Source organism: Lampris incognitus, chromosome 17 (genome assembly GCF_029633865.1).
Source record: "Lampris incognitus isolate fLamInc1 chromosome 17, fLamInc1.hap2, whole genome shotgun sequence".
Lineage (NCBI taxonomy): Eukaryota > Metazoa > Chordata > Actinopteri > Lampriformes > Lampridae > Lampris > Lampris incognitus.
This window is the reverse complement of record NC_079227.1, coordinates 40571198-40592356: the sequence shown is the minus strand read 5'-3', so window position 1 is coordinate 40592356 and position 21159 is coordinate 40571198. Positions and strand designations below refer to the sequence as shown.

The 21159-nt window shown below is 46.3% G+C and overlaps 2 protein-coding genes across 2 annotated transcripts in view; both read left to right on the top strand.

Annotated features, from left to right (window-relative positions):
* Positions 1-11420, top strand: part of LOC130127806 (H-2 class II histocompatibility antigen, E-S beta chain-like) — a 12938-nt gene extending 1518 nt beyond the window's left edge. Inside the window, exons 3-6 of the mRNA XM_056297528.1 lie at positions 8853-9066; positions 9498-9565; positions 9673-9786; positions 11163-11420. Of these exons, the coding sequence (XP_056153503.1) occupies positions 8853-9066; positions 9498-9565; positions 9673-9786; positions 11163-11188 (422 nt within the window). The 3' untranslated portion in view covers positions 11189-11420. The remainder of the gene's footprint in view (positions 1-8852; positions 9067-9497; positions 9566-9672; positions 9787-11162) is intronic.
* Positions 1-21159, top strand: part of LOC130127808 (H-2 class II histocompatibility antigen, E-D beta chain-like) — a 210535-nt gene that overhangs the window by 51885 nt on the left and 137491 nt on the right. The gene's annotated exons all lie outside the window — the stretch shown is intronic.

The following is a 21159-nucleotide window of genomic DNA, read 5'->3' as shown; positions in this document are numbered from 1 at the left end:
ATGTAAGTCGGGTCTGGCTGTCTGTAGGAGCCTCGCTAGTTGAGCTGTTTGCTTATTAGACGGATGCAAGTCTCAGTCTTAAAGAGCGACGGTGGTCGTAAAGCTGTCCGTCAAGATGGTGTATGAGGATGGTTGTGAACACAGCGCACAACTATTGATCATCTATGACGTCAACAAAGGATTATTGATGAACCTGGAACAGGTTATTAACATCGTGTGGGTTGGGGCTGGAAGAAAAACAACATATGTGTCTAAAAGAATATAATGACATGTAGGGATGAGGTGGGGAAATGAGTAGTATTAGGCTGTACATACTTGTCAACAATGTTGAGTGTTAAGTACTGAGTAATAACAGTGGAAGAGCGTGTAGTATCTGTTTTAGGAGAAGTACAATTCTAGTGTTCCCTCCCATGGACGAGGCAAGTGTGGGGCTGACAGGAGCGAAGAGGTTGTCTTCCACTAACTTCAGAGGGTTTCTTGGCAGCCTTGCAGTGAGTTATTCAGTAAAGTGGGAGAAATGCAGCCTGCTGGAAACCTTGTTCTGAGCTTCAGGGAACTTATTTGTGTTTTAATTAAACCTGCTGAAGTGGGAGTAGGAGGATATAATGAAGCATGAGTATGCTGCATCTGAGTTCAGCATCTATGCAGTGAATGCGTGAAGGCGTCATCAGGAAACTGAGATTAGTTCTTAACAGACGCAGCTAATGGCGGTGTCTGAGCCAGAGATGTGGAAGCAGAGGCTTATCTTACAGCTGCTATGGGTCATTCTGTGACTTGTGTGCTGATTCTGAAAGAAACGTGTAGTTATACTCCTATAGTGCGTTGTGTAGCCGTGTCAAAGGGCAGTAGAGTGGACTTGGGCTGATAATGGTTTGCATTATAAAATGTGTTACGTCTCGCCGCTCCACACCCGCTCTGCAGTGTAACCTTGGCCAAGGCTCAACGTCTCCCCGCTCCACACCCGCTCTGCAGTGTAGGCGTACCCGGAGCTCTGCCAACTCCACCTGATGCCTGTTTCCTCGTTACCCCTCCACTCACCTGTTGGCAATCACCTCCCTATATCTGGCTGTGTCACTCTCAGCTTGTTGCCAGTTCGTGCCGTTCCCTGGGAGAGTACTTGTGCTTGTCCTGCTCATCGAAGTTTGTTTACTTACCTGGATCTTCCCTGGAGATTTCTCTGTTGGACCTTCCTCGTTGCTCCCCTTCCCCTGTGCGCTGCTTTCCGTTTACGAAGAGGATTTCTTCACTCCAGCGTTGCTGTGATTTTCCGTTCTCCTTTGGTATCCTCCTGTTTACCCCCCTCCTGCCTGGATTAAGGGCCGACTCCACTGTTCCCGGATTAAAGGGCGACTCCATGGTTCCCGGCTTAAAGGTGGACTTCGCGTTTCCTGGTGAAGGTGGACTTCCTGAGTTTCCTCTTCAATAAATTAGCCTGTTGGTCCCGCTATATTGTGCCTTCTGTGTTTGTGCTCTTGGGGTCGGGTGCAAACCCTAACAGTACGAACTGGCCATGACGACCCCAGCCAGCACAGACGGCACACCCACAGCCAATCCGGTGCAAGCAGCCCTAGTAAAACAAATTCAGATTACCAACGCCCATTCCCAGCAATTACAAGAGGCTTCGGTTGCTGTGCAGGGTCTCAAGTTCAACCCCTGCAAGCTTCTGTGGAAGCTTTAGCTGTCCAGCAGGCGGCGATGGCGAGTCAGCAGGCAGAGATCATGCAACAACTGCAGACCATTTCAGCAGCTCTTGCCAACCAGCAGCTGAACCAGCCTGTACCGCCAGCAAGTGCGCCCCCTGTGGCCGCCGCTCCAGTAGATCCTCCGGTTCCTGTTTATTTACCCCGTGGAACCATCATTACCAGTCCACGCCCATTTGACGGTAACTTTGAAACTTGCTCTACCTTCATTATGCAGTGTGAGCTTGTTTTCACACACCAGCCCACCGTGTTCTCCAGTGATGCTGTTAAGATCGCTTACGTGACCAACCTGCTCAGTGGTCGAGCAGCGCAGTGGGCTACGTCTTCTTAGTCCATGGGGGCCAGCTACTGTAACTCTTATAGAGACTTTGTCGCAGAGCTACGTAAGGTTTTCCACCATCCGGTAAGCGGTCGGGATTCTGACTCACGACTGAATAACATCCAGCAGGGCGGCGCCAGCGTCACAGATTACTCCGTCGACTTCCGCCTGGCTGCCGCTGAGAGCGGATGGAATGACCAGGCCCTGCGTGCCACTTTTCGTAGAGGATTGAGCGAGGCGGTGAAGGATCAACTTGCTACCCGAGAAGAACCCTCATCTCTGGATGACCTCATTGCTCTCGCTATCCGCATTGATGGACGTATCCGGGAGAGAAAGCGTGAGAAGGCCTTACGTGGAACTTCCTTCAATCCCAGAACTACCTCTGCGTCAGACCGAACTGCTGTTCCCGTTTCCCCGGCCAATCCCTCCTCTGACTCTTTCGCGACAACGCCACCTGGGGATGTAGAAGAGCGGATTGAGGTAGGACGTGCTAGACTTACTCCTGCTGAACGGGAGAGCCGATTCAAGGCAGGTCTTTGCCTGTACTGTGGTCTTAAGGGGCACCGACTCCGCGACTGTCCCTCACGGCCAAAAGATTAGGCTTACCAGGACCAAGGGAGATCCTAGTAAGCCGCCTTTCCTTCTCCCGTGGGTCCGAATCTCGCGGCCATCTTGTTCCTATTGCTTTAGTCTGGGCGGGCCAGAGACTTTCCCTTGGAGCCCTGATTGATTCCGGAGCAGATGAGAGTTTTATGGACCTTGACTTTGCCTCGCAGGCAGACATTCCCCTTGAGTCTCTTGGGACCCCCATTGATGCGTTTGCCTTGGATGACCGGAGATTAGCCTGTATCACACAGCGGACCGTCCCCGTTACTCTCACCGTTGCAGGTAACCACACAGAGACAATGCAATTTTACATCATACGTTCCCCGCTTAATCCAGTTATCTTGGGACGCCCCTGGCTCAGACACCATGAACCCCACATCTCTTGGTCCACAGGCACAGTCCTTGGATGGGGCTCTACTTGCCATGCCCAATGCCTTCGTGCAGCTCCTAGTGCTACGCCTTTGAGCTCGCCTACTCCCCTGCCTCCTGATCTCTCCTCCGTGCCCCCTGTGTATCATGACCTTGGTGAGGTATTTAGCAAGACCCGTGCTAAGTCACTCCCGCCTCACCGCCCGTATGATTGCGCCATTGATCTCCGTCCTGGGGCTACTCTTCCCAGTAGCCGCCTCTACAACTTGTCACTCCCTGAGAAGGCGGCCATGGATGAGTACATCACCGAGTCCCTTGCTGCAGGTCTCATCAAGCCCTCGTCTTCCTCTGTTGCTGCAGGGTTCTTTTTTGTGAAGAAGAAGGACGGGGGACTTCGACCTTGTATTGACTACCGGCAACTGAACGCAATCACCATTAAGAACAAGTACCCGCTTCCACTTATGAGTTCGACTGTTGAACTTGACTCACCTGAGGGCAGCCAAACGTCTCAACAGTCGTCAGGCTCGGTGGGCTGGCTTCCTTAGTCGTTTCAACTATGTTCTGACTTACCGTCCTGGGACACGCAACGTAAAGGCTGACATCCTGTCTCGGCTACACCCGAAGGAAGGCGCGTTTGAAGAGCCTGAACCCATCCTCCCTGCGGCTAGAGTGGTCGGTGTGGTCACTTTTGGTCTTGAGTCGGCTGTTCGCACTGCCCAACGTGCTCAACCCGCTCCGAGTAACGTGCCACCCCGTCGCCTCTTCGTCCCAGATGCTGTTCGGTCTCGAGTTCTTCAGTGGGGTCATAGCAGTCGTTTCTCCTGTCACCCAGGAGTTAGTCGTACCCAGTCGTTCATCGCTCGGCGCTTCTGGTGGCCAACTATGCGGGAGGATGTCAAGAGCTTTGTAGCGGCCTGCACTGTTTGCGCCCGCAGCAAGGCCTCTCACCAGGCGCCATCTGGTCTGTTGCAGCCACTCCCTATTCCTAGCCGCCCCTGGTCTCACGTGGCTTTGGATTTCGTTTCCGGACTACCACCTTCTCGGGGAAACACTGTGGTTCTCACCGTCATAGACCGTTTCAGCAAGGGCGTCCATCTGATAGCCCTTCCCAAACTTCCTTCGGCTGCTGAGACCGCGGACCTCTTGATGCAACATGTCTTCCGGCTTCATGGCCTGCCATCAGATGTAGTCTCCGATAGAGGTCCTCAGTTCACCTCACAAGTGTGGCGTGCATTTTGTAAAGGCATCGGAGCCACAGTAAGTCTGTCTTCGGGCTACCACCCCCAAACAAATGGTCAGACCGAGAGGGCAAACCAGAGCATGGAGACAGCGTTGCGTTGTGTATGTAACAGCAAGCCCTCCACCTGGAGTGACTACCTACCGTGGGTAGAGTACGCCACCAATTCCCTGGTCAGCTCTGCATCTGGACTTTCTCCATTCGAGGCATCCCTGGGGTATCAACCTCCCCTGTTCGACCCACAGCAGGATGAAGTGGCCGTTCCCTCCGTACAGCTCCACTTGCGACGCTGTCAGCGTGTCTGGAGGACCATCCGGACAGCACTGCTCAAGGCTGGGGAGCGCGCTCGCAGAGGGGCTGACCGGCGACGTACCCCTGCGCCGGAGTACAAGAAGGGACAGAGGGTCTGGCTGTCCACGAAGGACGTTCCCCTCCAGACAACCGACAAGAAACTCTCGCCCCGCTTCATTGGTCCTTTTGAAGTCCAGAAAGTCCTGAGCCCGGCAGCTGTTCGGCTGAAGCTGCCTTCCTCCATGCACATTCATCCTGTCTTCCACGTCTCTCAAGTTAAACCCGTCTCCAGCAGTCCTCTTATGCCCCCGGTTCCTGAGCCTCCGCCTCCGGAATTTGTAGATGGTCATCCTCAATGGAGGGTCCGCCGGCTGCTTAAAGTCCGGCGCTGCGGCCGCGGGTTCCAGTATCTCGCGGACTGGGCAGGTTATGGACCTGAGGAGCGCAGTTGGATTTCGCGGAAGCTCATTATGGATCCCTCTCTCCTCGCCGACTTCTACCGTGCCCACCCGGGGGCGCCAGGTCAGTCGCCAGGTGGCTCCCGTAGAGGGGGGGGTACTGTTACGTCTCGCCGCTCCACACCCGCTCTGCAGTGTAACCTTGGCCAAGGCTCAACGTCTCCCCGCTCCACACCCGCTCTGCAGTGTAGGCGTACCCGGAGCTCTGCCAACTCCACCTGATGCCTGTTTCCTCGTTACCCCTCCACTCACCTGTTGGCAATCACCTCCCTATATCTGGCTGTGTCACTCTCAGCTTGTTGCCAGTTCGTGCCGTTCCCTGGGAGAGTACTTGTGCTTGTCCTGCTCATCGAAGTTTGTTTACTTACCTGGATCTTCCCTGGAGATTTCTCTGTTGGACCTTCCTCGTTGCTCCCCTTCCCCTGTGCGCTGCTTTCCGTTTACGAAGAGGATTTCTTCACTCCAGCGTTGCTGTGATTTTCCGTTCTCCTTTGGTATCCTCCTGTTTACCCCCCTCCTGCCTGGATTAAGGGCCGACTCCACTGTTCCCGGATTAAAGGGCGACTCCATGGTTCCCGGCTTAAAGGTGGACTTCGCGTTTCCTGGTGAAGGTGGACTTCCTGAGTTTCCTCTTCAATAAATTAGCCTGTTGGTCCCGCTATATTGTGCCTTCTGTGTTTGTGCTCTTGGGGTCGGGTGCAAACCCTAACAAAATGTCCTTTACTGAAGGGTGCTCACAAGAGTACATAGCTGCTAGCTGCAAAGCTTCAGTTTGATCACACTGACAGGCTACAAGTAGTTTGGATATATAATTTTAGCGCGTTTCATGATTTTGCAGCATAGCGCCACCTAGTGGCCAATTAACAGTAAATAATGCACAGAACCTCAGGGCGTCATGATTTATTGGTGGACCAAGTTTCGTGTTAATCGGAGATGCTGTGAACAAGATCCGCCACCTTGAACCAATAGCATAGCTGCTGCTAAAGAGCTGCATGTTGTCCCTTATACTTTAAACGCTTATAACACAAAAACCGTCGCTGATAAACATCTGAACACATTCACACATCATGCTGGTGGTGTCACGTGTCCTGTCAGATATTTTGGAATAGTTTGATCAAATATGTTTGAAAATAAAAAATATTAGGTATATTGTACACTGTACAGGCATATATTGTACACTGGTGTGGATGCATGTTTTGATCGATTAGAATGACCTTAGACCCCCTTGATATGTTCATTCTCCAGAATGTCTGTGGCGGTTTTGGTAGCAATTGAATGAATCTGTGCAGAAATGTTTATGTTTTATGATTTTTCATATTTTGAAAAATATAGAGTGACGGACTTCTGAATTGACCATATGTTGCAGTGCAGCAAAGTGTTGGGATCACTTACTGGATCTGCTCACAACATCTCAGTTCTGTAGGATGTGCAGGGGATTTGGGGGACATTTTGGGGCATTTTTGAAGTTTCGCAGGTGAAATTTAAATTTTTGTCATAAGCCACGCCCACTTTTAAAGTCATGACCAAATTGCAAGTATCAACTCCAGTAGGATCCTAGATTGTGCACCCCAAATGTCATCCAAATCCATTAATCCATTATGAGATATAAACTTCTCCAATTTATAGCGCCCCCTATGGGACGGTTAGGATATTTTGACAATACGTGACATACATCTAAAATTTCAAGTTGATATGTCAATGCATTGATGAGTTATGGCACCGTCATGGAAAATCACCGTTTTTCAGTCAAGGTTCATTGATCTGTCAAATCAAAACCGAGCAACGGATCAAAATTCTTTCGATAACCTTTTGCCTTGAGTGACTGTAGATGATGTGTGCCACGTTTCGTGTAAATCGATCACACGGCCTAGGAGGAGATCGAACAAGTAGTTTTGGCTATTGTCGCAAACGCCTTGACCTTCAAAATAGCACCACCAACTGGTTGACATGTGTCATTTTTTGGATCTGGGGTAAGTGCGAAATTCTGTACCAGGCCTCCAAAGGATTTTGTAGAATCTGTTACGGTGTAGGCTGCAGTACCACTTTTACCAACAGAAAAATATAAAATAAAATAAAAAACTGAGCAGAAACAATAGGGGTCCCCAGCCCCTGGGGCTTGGACCCCTAATAAATGGTAACAACATAATACAAACAAAGAACAGACACACAACAAAACAGAAGGGGAGTACACGTGTACACATGTAAAGTAACAGACGGCTGTCAGGACACAAGTGTGGTAGTAGGTCAGCAGCTCGTTACTTGTGTTGTTGTTTCAAGGCTGAGAGGTTTAAGGAAAGACTCACTTCTTGGAGACAAGCAGGGATCTTAGGTAATGATTTACACAACTCCTGTTTGTGAGTACACATGTTGCATCTACAGTAACACAATTAATCAGATGTTGAAGAGCACATCTTCTGGATGAAGACAGCACCAGGTCACGTGTCTCATGTTAAAGGAGGGACAGAGTCACGAGACTCCACACCAGTCCCACACTTATGGGACATTTCACCATCACACAATAAGTGTGAGCGTGTTTGTGTGTTGTGTTACCAGAATCAACGGAATCTAGAACTTCCAGACCTCCTTCTGCTTCACTGCTGGACAGGACACATGTTTTAAGCTGGTGTGGTTTATTCTTCTTCTTAAATGACATTTAAGAAAGTTCTATTTGCTTCTGTGGCGGTAGAACCATAAACCAATAGAGACACAGATGGACCCACAAAGCGAGACAGGCCCTCTGCTTTGGAGAGGAGAACTCCTCCTAAAATAGATAAACCCCTTCCAAGACCAATCCTGAAGACAGACTTGGTCTTTTTAATCTGTTGGAGAAATGGAGATGTTGTCTAGCTGTAAGATGTGTAGTTGTATATATTCCCAAATACTTAACGGACTCTTTTACCGGATGTTTCCAACTACACAATCGCTACAATCACGCACAGACAACATTCCACATGTGCACACATTTAGTCGCAGGTCCGAGGCCCTGGAACATTGGTTACCTGAGGTAACAGAGTTCCTCACGTGCTTCTTGTCCTTCAAAACAAAGTGGTGTCGTCTGCCAGTTGTGAGATTTTTAACTCTCCACCAAAACCCGACATTCCTTCCAAACGTCCATCATTCACGATATTACCTGATAAGAATTCAGCCCCTCAAATAAATAAGGGAGGAGGAACAGGGCAGCCTTGGCGGAGCCCTCCGTTCATCTGGACTCTTTTACAGCTGTTAAAGTTCATCATAACAGAACTATTCATATCTTTGTAAAACATATTGACAATGCCAACAAAGTTATTCCCAAAGCCCAACGCCTCGACGGACTGTAACAGAACCGTGAGTTCAATCACGTCAAAGGCCTCATAGAAGTCTAGGAACAAAATAAGTGCTTCAGAATTTACTGCATCTGCATCATCCAGCAGATCTAGGATGAGTCTCATGTTACAGTAACGTGCCGGGTTTTCATGAGTCCTGTTTGAGGTCCGGCTATAACAGAGTCTAGTCCTCAATGCGGAGGGCTGGACTGAGGCGACTCACCGCAGAAGAGCCGTTTAACATGCTTCATTTCAGCTCTGCTAGTCACTGCCGTAAATCAGTTTATGGTAACTGCTCTGGGGGCCGCTGTCGTAATAATGTAAACTAACCTACGACACATCAGTACAACCGCCAAGGTTGGACTACCCCGGGATTCCAACCCACGACCTTTCTGCTGGGGGACGACCTCGCTAACCACTGTGCCACCATGTGGCCCCAAACATTATATACTCTGAGGATTGGCAACCCTACACATTTGACATTGATTCAAAAAGTTAATTTCAAGTCCTGATGATGATGACGATGACGATGATGATGATGATGATAACAAAATAATTCTTTACCAGCTGAGCCCAGTGTGAGACTGACTTCAGTGACGCCCCCTAGTGGCCGACATCCGGCCATGCTGATGTGCAGTGTCTACAACTTCTACCCCAAATACATCAGTGTCACCTGGTTGAGAGACGGACAGCCGGTGACCTCTGACGTCACTTCCACCTATGAGCTGGCAAATGGTGATTGGTACTACCAGATCCACTCCCACCTGGAGTACACGCCCAGGTCAGAACACTTAGACTCAGTACCGAATGGACCGGTCCAAATACATACACAACACTTTAACACTACACACTCGCGCGCGCACACACACACACACACACACACACACATAATGACTGGACAACAAAGAACAAAGTGATGGTTTAAGGTGGAACGTGTCTCCTCAGTGTCTGCTCTGTAGACACCAGCTGTATGTTTAAGGTGGGATGCGTGGCTCTTTACAGGTGAGATCCCAGATGGACGACAGAGTATTTATTGTGTATTAATACCGTGTTTTAAACTGGGCTGATGTTTAGTATCAGAGTCGACTAGTTTCTGTGCAGACAGACAGGAAAGTACAAACTTACCTCATCCAATCACATCACGTCTTATTTATTGTTCATATGTTGTTTATTTCCTGTGTGTTTTCTTCTTCTTCACTTATTTCATCTCAGGTCTGGAGAGAAGATCACCTGCATGGTGGAACACGCCAGTTTCCCCTCTCCTAAGAAAGTGGACTGGAGTGAGTATCTATGTGTGTCTCTGTCCATGGATAGGTGATGAAGACATAGAGAGACAGGTCAACATGCAGCTGAGTCTATAGATAGAGACATGTGTCTGTCTCTCCAGATCCCTCCATGTCACAATCAGACAGAAACAAGATCGCCGCTGGAGCGTTAGGTCTGCTTCTGGGTTTGATTTGGTCTTTGGCAGGTCTGATCTACTACAAGAGGAAGGCCAGAGGTCAGTAACACTAGATCAGTCCAGACCAGGTTTACACTGGTTCACATCAGTCCACATATACACACTACACTATAATACCACTACATATACACACTACACTATAATATCGCTACATATACACACTACACTATAATACCACTACATATACACACTACACTATAATATCGCTACATATACACACTACACTATAATACCACTACATATACACACTACACTATAATATCGCTACATATACACAGTATACTAAAATACAAATACATATACGCAGTACACTACATCACTACATTATAATACAAACACATATAAACAGTACACTCTATATCACTACACTATATCAGTACATATAGACCAGCGGTCGGGAACCTATGGCTCGCGAGCCATATATGGCTCTTCCGGTGACGGCATATGGCTCCCAGACAATTTTGAGTTGAAAAAAAAAATCAGTTTGGAACTGATTTTAAAATACTTGTGATATTTCTTAATAATACTGTGTCATTTTAAAGTAAACAGAAATTAGTTTTGAAGATACATTTCAGGGGTCACGGGTCACCCGTGGGTCGGGTCGGGAACCAATGGCTCGCGAGCATGTCCGGGTCATTGTAAAGGTGAAGAAATCAATTTTATCAGATAGCCAGCTAGTTTATCCGCTTCAACCCTTGTAACGGAAAAGATGGCGAAAAGAAAAAAAGACGATGATTACCGTGCATTCCAGGCTGTGTGGACAGAGGAATTTGCATTTGTGGAGAGAGCAGGATCTGCGGTATGTCTAATATGCAATGATAAAATTGCATCGATGAAACGGTCACATATAAAGTGGCACTTTGATACGCCATGCAGCACCAGAAGTCGCATTAAAAGTAAGACATATTTAATTTATTATACGTTAAAAATACTATATGGCTCTCAATGAAATATATTTAGAAATATTTGGCTTTTATGGCTCTCCCAGTCAAAAAGGTTCCTGACCCCTGATATAGACCATACACTATACATAGACAGTACACTATACATATAGACAGTACACTATACATATCAGTACTTATAGACAGTACACTGTACATAATAGTACATATAGACCATACACTATACATAGACAGTACACTATACATATAGACAGTACACTATACATATCAGTACTTATAGACAGTACACTGTACATAATAGTACATATAGACAGTACACTATGCATATAGACAGTATACTATACATATCAGTGCACATGTACAGTACACTGTACACATTAGTACTTATAGATAGTTGAAGAAACAATAGTTAAGTTGGGTGTCATCAGTACTTGAAGTGGGCCAGACTTGTTTGGTTGTATTTCAGTCTCTTCACTCTTCACCACTTTTCTTATCGTTGGTCTTTTTTAACAGGGCGTGTTCTGGTTCCAACCAGCTGAAGCAGGAAGTGACGCTTCTTCCTCGTTGGTTTTTCTGGTGGCAGTTCAGTGTGTGTTGCTTTCACCTGAAGGTTTTCTCCCAGGTTGTCAGTGCTGCCCCCTGCTGGATCTCATTGCCTCCTGCTCGTATTCTTACTAATGCTCTACAGATTCTGATGTGACCCAATGCTTCACCTCCTGTAACACAACTTTGTATCAAAATCAACCGACAACATTCCCCTGACCTATATTACAGGAAATCATTGTAATGCTCCTTTTTAAATCACCAGTCGTCTGTGGCTGTTTCTCCAATTCAAATTGTTCTTTCTAAAATAAACCACCACAAACATTCTGTTGTGTTTTGTTTTAGCTTCAGTGAACATGTGGCTTTTTGGTTTTTTAGGAAAGGTCAGAGCTCAAATTCAGATTCATATTTCTGTTTTTCAACATTAATGGTTTCCAATGTACGTCACCAACATACTAAGTGTCATGCTAGTAGCAGGAACTGAGGACCAGGATGCAGACAGCGGAGACAGACTGGGCTAGAACAATGTTCTAATAAGGCAAACAGACTTACAAAACAGCCATGTAGATTCAGGCAGCAAGGAAGACTTGAGACGAGAGGTGCAGCATCCGGCCACCAAAGGTTAAACACAACCATCCGACAAAGAGTCGGGGCAACCCAGGGGAATATACCTGCTGGGGAGCCAATCAGGTAAACGGGGCGCAGGTGAGCAGGGTAGGGCAGGAACAGAAATGCTAGTCAGGGAATGGGGAGCTTTGATGACCCAGACCACACAACCATGACAGGACCCCCCCCCCCCATCCTTCAGTGGACGGATTCCAGACGTCCCAAACAAACGGAGCAGGAGCCCCAAGCAGGGTGGGCGGAGGGGGTCTGGGGTAGGGCTTCAGGACCAAGTGATCTGGGAGTGGATGAATGGGGCCAGAGATCTTAGGCAGATGGCCCGATGGCTGGACCGATGGACACAACTGATCTGGAGGGCGACCAGAATGCAGGACTGAAGGGAGCAGCCCCGGCGGATGGACAGGTGGATGACCTGGAGGCCTGTGATGTGGATTGGTCAGCTGCTCGGGAGCTCGGCGACGTAGACAGGGCAGAGGCGGGACCGCTCAGGGAACTTGCTTCGGAGGCGCAGGGCTGCTCGGGGTACCGTCGTCAAAGGCGGATAAAGATCAGGGCAATCGCCGGCAAAGACAGGTGGTCAGCAGAGGCAGCCGACGGCTCGGGAACAGACTGGTCGTCGGCAGGAAGAAGCCGACCACTCTGGAACCGGAAAGGTCTCCATAGCGTGGTGCTGGGTAGTGGAGACTCTGCACTGAAAAAAGTAATTTGTTGGTTTAACCTAGTCAAATTAGAGTAATCCATCACACAAACTATTTGACATTGGCTCAACCTAAAAAAAACACTCAGTCTAATTTAATCTTTTTAAATCCAAGCAAACTTCTCTTTTAACTTCAGGCAAGCTAATTACTTTAACTTGAGCCAATTGAAAAAAAACAGATTGCCTTCATTATCTCAATGTAAATAATCCATTCTGTTCAACCTGAAATATTTACTCTATTCAATTGATTTTTATAGGTTAAAAGGTTAGAGAAATCTGATTATTTTTAATTACCTCAATTTAAAAAAAATAGGTAATATTAGATTCAAAAAATATATTGTGACGTGGTTAAATAATGGACTTCTTAGACACCTTGTCAGAGTTAACAAGTAAGCTTTTAATGACCGCAAATCAAGCAAATCAGAACAGACACAAGTTTGTATGGATCTTAGCTCCGCCCCTTTTTCTCGGCCATCGAAGCGACCCTATCTATTTGCCTACTCTTTACCCTCTTGGTGGGAAGTAGCATGTTATCTAATCTAGCTTCTCTCATAACGTCCCCATCACCTTCCACCACATCACCGCTGTCTGTAACAGATATGTCCGTTTTTAACATGGTCCATATCACACAACATGACCAAAACATCGGCAGCTCAGTTGCATTGTGGGTAATATGTGAATGAACCTCGGAGCAGAAACACTAGTGGAATTCGCCTCAATATTGTTTTAGATTAACTCATTTTTTTAAAAATGAGTTAATTTGCCATTACTTATAAATTCTAAGCTGTAATTAAAACATGATTGATAAATGACCGAGACCACACAGACAGTTGCAGATATATATTTTTATTTCCAATATATTTTCCCTCAACAATGACAAAAATTCAATATTTGTGTTTTGAATGTTTCTGTGCAGGAGTGTCTATATTTGATACAGGAAGTAATTAACGTATGCATGGCTTAATGTATGAATTAATGTATGAATATGTATCAATGTATGGATGGATTAAATTGATCATGACATGTAGTCAACACAGTAGGAAACACTTAAAAACAGTCATAAAGCAGCATCTCATTAAATAAAAAAAACATGAGCATGACATTTGCATTCGATTGGTGCTACCAGTCAAATGCATTTGACTCTTAAACAGCTCATTAACTGATCAGGTTTGGTATGAGGAAAACTGCAATCCACAGACTGGATTAATTACAGTACCCCTAAAGGACAAGGGTCATCAGCATTATTGTGAATCCTCAGCAAAGCTTGGTTTCAATACTGGCTGTGTAGAAGGTTGCACGAACGTTCAACTTTGAGCGTCATTTTTGTTGCATCTAGGCCCATGAGCACCTTCTGAATGACTTCAAAAGTACTTTTAACTCCTTCGGATACTGCAGGTTATATCTACTACAAACTGTATGAGCTATACATTTTCCACAAGAGTGAAGGTTAATGTTTACGTGTTTAGTTTCGTATACCTCCCTTACCAGTTTCAAGTCTCTTCACCTCGGCAAGAAAGGCACTCGCTGCTTCTTCTTCCTCTTCTTCCTCTTCTTCTTCTTATTGAAATGACGGATGGAAAGACACGTGCTACAGCCTGACGGGCCGAGCAGAGAAAGCGCATGCGCGAAACACGCTCAATCTAAAAAAGGGCATTTCGACATTTTATATTGAATCAAACAAAAAAAATAAGTTGATCTATAAACTTAAATCACAACATTTAGGTCAAATAAACAATCTAATATTTTTAGGTTTTCACAATCAGAAAAAATGCATCACATGAACAACAGCCATGTTTTACTTTGTTCAGTGTGTAGCACTGGGCAGTTGAGACTCTGGGACTCCTGTTTTGTTTTTTAACTTTTATTCTTCTTATCAATGTTTTACAAGGGCATTTTGGGTGTACACCGCTACTATTCAAACTCGATATGCATCCTAGTTTACCTCCGCCAGGTGGCGACACTACTTTCACTAGCTGCAATGTGCGTGGATGAGCCATGTGCTCAAACAAGCTGAAGTGTTGTCTCATTTAAAATCTCTGTCCGCTTTGGTCGGGCGTCCCTACAGACACGTGTCTGCGGGTGGGAAGCCGGATGTCGGTATGTGTCCTGCTCGCAGCACTAGCGCCTCCTCTGGTCGGTCGAGGTGCCTGTTGGGGGGGGGGGGACTGGGGAGAATAGCGTGATCCTCCCACGCGCTCCGTCCCCCTGGTGAAACTCCTCACTGTCAGGTGAAAAGAAGCGGCTGGTGACTCCACATGTATGGGAGGAGACGTGGTAGTCTGCAGCCCTCCCGGATCAGCAGAGGGGGTGGACCAGAGACCGGTACGGCTTGGAAGAGTGGGGTGACTGGCCAGGTACAATTGGGGAGGAAAAGGGGAAAAAAATAATCTCTGTCCGCTGACGTCATACATTAACAAGAAACATATTAGACCCAGAAAAGAAAGGTTGCTCAGCGGGGTGTTGATTGATATTAAATATAACCCGAGTGTATTTGTATTACTCTGTATGTAACCAATGTATGTAACCAGAACAGAGGGTGAAGAAGACACCTTCATGTAGACAAATATATTGCAGGTCTCCCACAAGAATGTGGGTAGGGGAGGGGGTTGCCCTCCCCTGGGGCCTTGGGAGAGACATCGTGTCTGGTACGAGGAGGACCCCCTGCTAAGCTCAGTAGGTTAAAACAGGATGAGCACTTCTTAAAGCTCAACCACCAAAAGGTTCTATTGATAGGATAATCAAGACCAGAGGTGTCGTAAAGGAGAAGCAGGGGTTCTATATAACCCACCAGGGCACACAAAGAAGTCAGACACACACGACGGATTGGCAGTGTGTCTCCAGATCTGTACTCAATAAAATCATTTTAATCTCCTAACACGTGGTGGCTGTTTTCTTCACATCAACGGACCCGAGGACGAGGACCACGAAGGTGATTTCTGAACAAATTGGGGGCTTCGTCCGGGATGTGAAGAAGCGGTCCTAATTGGATAGTGTGGCTGCCCGCCGACACCTCCCGAGCTTGGGGTCGACCCACAACACGAATAAGGTAAGCAGAACCTATTTTAACGAAATCTGCATATTGGACTGAATTACTAAATTGTACTAAGCTCGGGAAGGAGAAGGCGGCCAGTTTAACAAAAGAGGAGGGGTTGGAGTCCCATACAGTAAGAGTAAAAAGGAGATAATCGGTAGAAGAGGTTAGAGTCCTCTGTCTAAGATCCTAGGTAGTGGCGCACCCACTCACTCTCTGACGAGGGGGTGAGGTTAAGGCTGGGAAAGACTCTCCCAGGGAATTGAGGACCCCCAAAGGAGGGAAGCTTAGAGCTCAGTAAGGGTTGGAGTCCCTGAACAATTGGTTAAATACAGTAAGGGTTGGAGTCCCTGAACAATTGGTTAAATAGAGTAAGGATTGGAGTCCCTGAACAATTGGTTAAATAGAGTAAGGGTTGGAGTCCCTGAACAATTGGTTAAATAGAGTAAGGGTTGGAGCCCCTGAACAACTGGTTAAATACAGTAAGGGTTGGAGTCCCTGAACAATTGGTTAAATACAGTAAGGGTTGGAGTCCCTGAACAACTGGTTAAATAGAGTAAGGGTTGGAGTCCCTGAACAATTGGTTAAATACAGTAAGGGTTGGAGTCCCTGAACAATTGGTTAAATAGAGTAAGGGTTGGAGTCCCTGAACAATTGGTTAAATAGAGTAAGGGTTGGAGTCCCTGACCAATTGGTTAAATAGAGTAAGGGTTGGAGTCCCTGAACAATTGGTTAAATGGAGTAAGGGTTGGAGTCCCTGAACAATTGGTTAAATACAGTAAGGGTTGGAGTCCCTGAACAATAGGTTAAATAGAGTAAGGGTTGGAGTCCCTGAACAATTGGTTAAATAGAGTAAGGGTTGGAGTCCCTGACCAATTGATTAAATAGAGTAAGGGTTGGAGTCCCTGAACAATTGGTTAAATAGAGTAAGGGTTGGAGTCCCTGAACAATTGGTTAAATAGAGTAAGGGTTGGAGTCCCTGAACAATTGGTTAAATAAAGTAAGGGTTGGAGTCCCTGAACAATAGGTTAAATAGAGTAAGGGTTGGAGTCCCTGAACAATAGATTAAATAAGAGTAAGGGTTGGAGTCCCTAAAGGATATATTAAATAAAATAGAGGGTTGGAGTCCCTAACAGATAGACAGGAGACGTAAAAGGTAGAATGGAAAAAGAAGAAGGAGAAAAAAGCGGGAGCGGACCGCAGTGGAAGTCCCTGCAGAAGCAGAGCGACATACTGATACAAATGATGACGAACCAAAAAAATGAGGGTCCCAAGGCAAAGGCGAGACGAAGGGAGGAAGAACAAAGGAGGTTAGAAGAAGCTATTATAAGGGGAGAGAGAGAAAGGCGGAGGATGCCGTTCCGTTGGGAAGGTATTTGTGGCGGGTGAAAAGGGTGAAGAGAAGCCCCGGTGGAAGTCCTGACGGGAACAAATAGATGTACTGGTCGGAATAATGTTGAATACTCGGAAAAGAAAGAGTGTGAAAGTAGGGAAAGAAAAAAGCTACAGAGGACTATGACACGAAACCATTGGTACCAAACCGCACCTTGACGGACCCTGACTGGCTTTTGTGTTTGACATGACTTGTCTGTGTGTGTGTTCATAGTTTGTTCCGTGGTGTGTGTCCGTCTGGCCATTTTGTGTTGTTTAGAAGTTGCAAGTCCTTGAGAGTGGCTTAAATGGGGATATAAAAGCTGGGGGAGGTTTTGTTTTGGCTTTTCCAAACCTTTTGTTTTCCTGACAACTGGGGTGTGAGAGGAGTCTTCAGAGACCACCTCGTTTAGCATCCTTATCAGACCCAACCCGGCTTTTGTTCTTGTGTGACAAACAACTGGCTTTAGAAAGTCACCGACCTGAAGCATTAATTATTTAAATCCTTTCAAGAAATCTATTTCTTTTCTTTCTGAGGTACCTCATATAAAATGTGATATATCCATTAGGTTTTTGTTTTTTTGTTTTTGTTGCATAGAAAAGTTTCTGTGGTGTATTTTTCACATTAAATTGATCCAGTCCTCACTTCTTTTAGGATTCCCCTAAACCGAAGGATTTCCTGTCCCTGCTTCATTTCCTGAACTGTTAAGCAGAACTCTGTTATGTCCAACGCCACGGCTGCAATATTTTTAATTTTACCTATTCTGTTTTTCTTTCTGTTACTGGGATTTGTTTTAAAGAATAACTGGTGGGAACCAACTGCCTACCCACTTCACACCTTGGGGGGATGGATGGGGGGGATGGGGGGGTTGCCTTGAGAGTAACAGGGACAGTGTAAACCACAGTTATGTTGTTTTAAGCTGTTGTTGTTTCTCTTTCCATTAGAAGACACCCATTGGTTCATTTGTCTTTATGTTGACTTTCCTCTGTGTTAAATTGAACTTGTTTTTGTTTTTCAACACTAAGATGTGAATTTTAGGGTGTTGTTCTTTTTTTTAAAGAGGGTATTCATTTCTTTGACAGTTTCTTGTGTGGAGGACGATTACATTTTATTTGAAAATGAATGAAGCCTACTGAGTCCTGCGTTTTAAAGGTCTATGCTATGGCCATGCTTATGTTATTTTTTATCGTGAGTTTGACCCTCCTCATAAGACTCATTTTTGGTTTGATTTATTTGGTTTTAACTGATTACATCAATTTCTTTGTATTGTTAATTGAGCATTTCTTTCCTTTGAAACCCCCCCCCCCTCTTTTTGGGGCCTTGAAAAGGGGCTTCTTGTTGTTTCATTTGGTTAAGGTGGGGGGCATTTGTTTCTTGTCTTCAAACAGCTCATTGTTTCAATGGTTTACAAGATACCTTATGGTTTTATTAATTTAGGTTTTATTTGAACGTTCAGGATCTGAGACAACAACTATCTTTATCATCCCTCATCTGTTTTAGTTTTAGAGAATTTATTTCAGATAAGTACAACATTACAGACTTCGGAACATTTGTAAACAGCTTGGATGAAATGAAAGTCCGATTCATTTGACTGCATGAAATTGTTTTTGGTTTACTAACAACTAACATACAAACTGATCATATCATAATTTCATTTTTGTCCTTCATGGTTAAATGGGTTGAGACAATGTGTTCTGTTCTTGTGTAAAACGAGGGGTAGTTGGAATGAGGAATTGAAATGTGGGAATGAGGAATTGAAATCTAGAATGGTTGTGAGCCTTCTTTTGTACAGTTTTCTTTGATTTTTTACTTCATAAGAAACAAACGGATACCAACTTGGATCATAGCGGAAGTATCTGAAGAACACTGAATCACGTTGACTACGAATCTTCAGAATCCTAGAATGACAGTGTTTTCAGTGTTGTGCAGTTTCTCTCTGAAAGTTTTTCCCTCCAGATATTGTCACCACCTGCTCCTCCCCCTCCTCCAGGCGGGCTGGGTAACACCCCCACTCCCGTGGTACCGGGTCCAGGGCCCCGGGGTATGCTCCACGGGAAGACAACCTCCCGGCTGGACAGAACAAAGAGCAACCCGCCACATAGCGCGGCTGTAGGAGCTGTGTCTGTGTGAGGGTGGTCTCCAAGGTGTCCCGGTCAGCTTCCGGGTGAGAGAGGAGGTGAGGGTGGTCTGCTCCTGGCCCAGCCAATCCTCCAACATGAAGACCCTCTGGTTGTCTAGATGAGACTAGCACCAACTAGCTAGCTCTGGAGACCACAGATTTGGGTTTGGCTTTGAGAGTCTGAAATCGCCTTGCCTCTGTGGAGTCTGTAACCAGTGACAACTTTGAACGTTTAGCTGCAGCTGAGTCCACCATCAAAATGCTCCGAACCCAAAACCGGTCTCTGCAGGACCGAATCGACAACCTCGAGAACCGATCTCAGAGGGTCAATCTCCATGTACTGAACATTCCTGAAGGTGGTGCGGTCGGTAGAGATCCGGTGCAGTTCATGTCGGAGATGCTGATGCAGATAATGGGTCCTGATGTCTTTTACTCGCCGAGCCGAAGCAGCACCACTTTTCCTGGGTGTCCTGCTACTCCTCACCTGCTGCATCGAGCCCGTAGTTCGGCGTTTGATACGCGGCCTCATTGCTACTCAGCTCGTGTATTATCACCTCCTTGCCCAACAGGACGGGGACCTTGTTTCATCTTCTCCCTCTCCACCACTGATATTCCTCGCCCCCCCACAAGGACTTCGGTTCTGAATCCTCCTACACATCCTCCAATGACAGCGACTCCCCCGTCTGAATGATACTTTATGACGAACACTGGTTAACCCTTTCGATTCCGGTTGTTCTCATGGCTGTTTCTCATTTCTGTATATGCATGTTATGTGTGTTGATTGGTATTATTTCTATGTTACCTTTGGGTGTTCAATGATGAACAAAAGGGGGGAATTGTGGAGTACAAATAGTACTCCATGTGCACTCCGTAGGAACTCTGTAGTTTTCCACTTCTCTGTGTGTATGAAACTTCTCACTCACTGCAGACACACACATGGCCACTAAATCCCACACACTGCAGACGACAAATGGTCACTAACACATGAGGGCCTCCCCAGCCTTGGGCAGTAAAGATAACAACTAGGGGTCACTAAAACATGAGGGCCACTCCGGCCTGGGGCAGTAAAGATAACAACTAGGGGTCACTAAAACATGAGGGCCTCCCCAGCCTTGGGCAGTAAAGATAACAACTAGGGGTCACTAAAACATGAGGGCCACTCCGGCCTGGGGCAGTAAAAGAGTAAATCTACAGACACTCACCAGGCACAGAACATGACTGATGTTTTCCTGCATTCCTTTGTAAGACAACACCTTGGTTAATGCAGGAAACATAGGGTATGACACGACGGACTGTGCTATAAAAACCCCTATCTCCAGTATAGGGGCGGAGCTTATCCTCACAGACTGACTTCTGTGATTATATGACTCTCCATCTGCAGATGCATTAGAGATTTTCTGTTTGCTCCAATATTTGTCCAATGATTGTTCGTCCCAGAGGTTGCTGGGGCAAGAGCCCATTAAGAGGATAAGAAAATCCACAATTTGGTGTCAGAAGTGGGATCTCACGTCGCTCGCCAAACGGACAACCGGCGGACTGATCTTCTCGGGACAAGAACATAGTTACCGATCTCCCAATAACCTAAGAAAGGGAGAGGCGGGTGGTCCGTTTGGTCGGTGTCGCCGAGATCCCTCAGCAAAACCCGGGGAGATTCGTCGCACGCGTAAGATCATTTAAAAACGCGCGTGAGGTCGTGCACTGACACTAATGCGGCTGTTTACCCTCGGTCTCGCACTAATAAGAGTGCTGGTAGGATTAAGTGAAAAAAAAGAAGAAGAAAAAAACAAGGAAAAAAAAGGGTAACCATATACTCAAGACTCGGAATAGGGCATGTAGGGGCTGTTCAGATGAATCGAAATCTTTGCCATTGGTGGCATCCTTTTTTGACCGACATGACTAAATACCACGTCAAGAGTTGCCCCATTTGCACTCAGTATAATCCTCGCCCCACCATAAAACCTGAGATGGGGGGATTTCCCCTGATCTCGTGTCCAGGACAAGAGGTGGTATTGGATTATATGGATATGGGGGAAGCCAAGAGGGTGAAAGGACACCAGTATTTGTTGGTGTGTGTGGATCAATTGACAGGGTGGCCGGAGGCATGGCCGGCAAAAAGGGAAGATA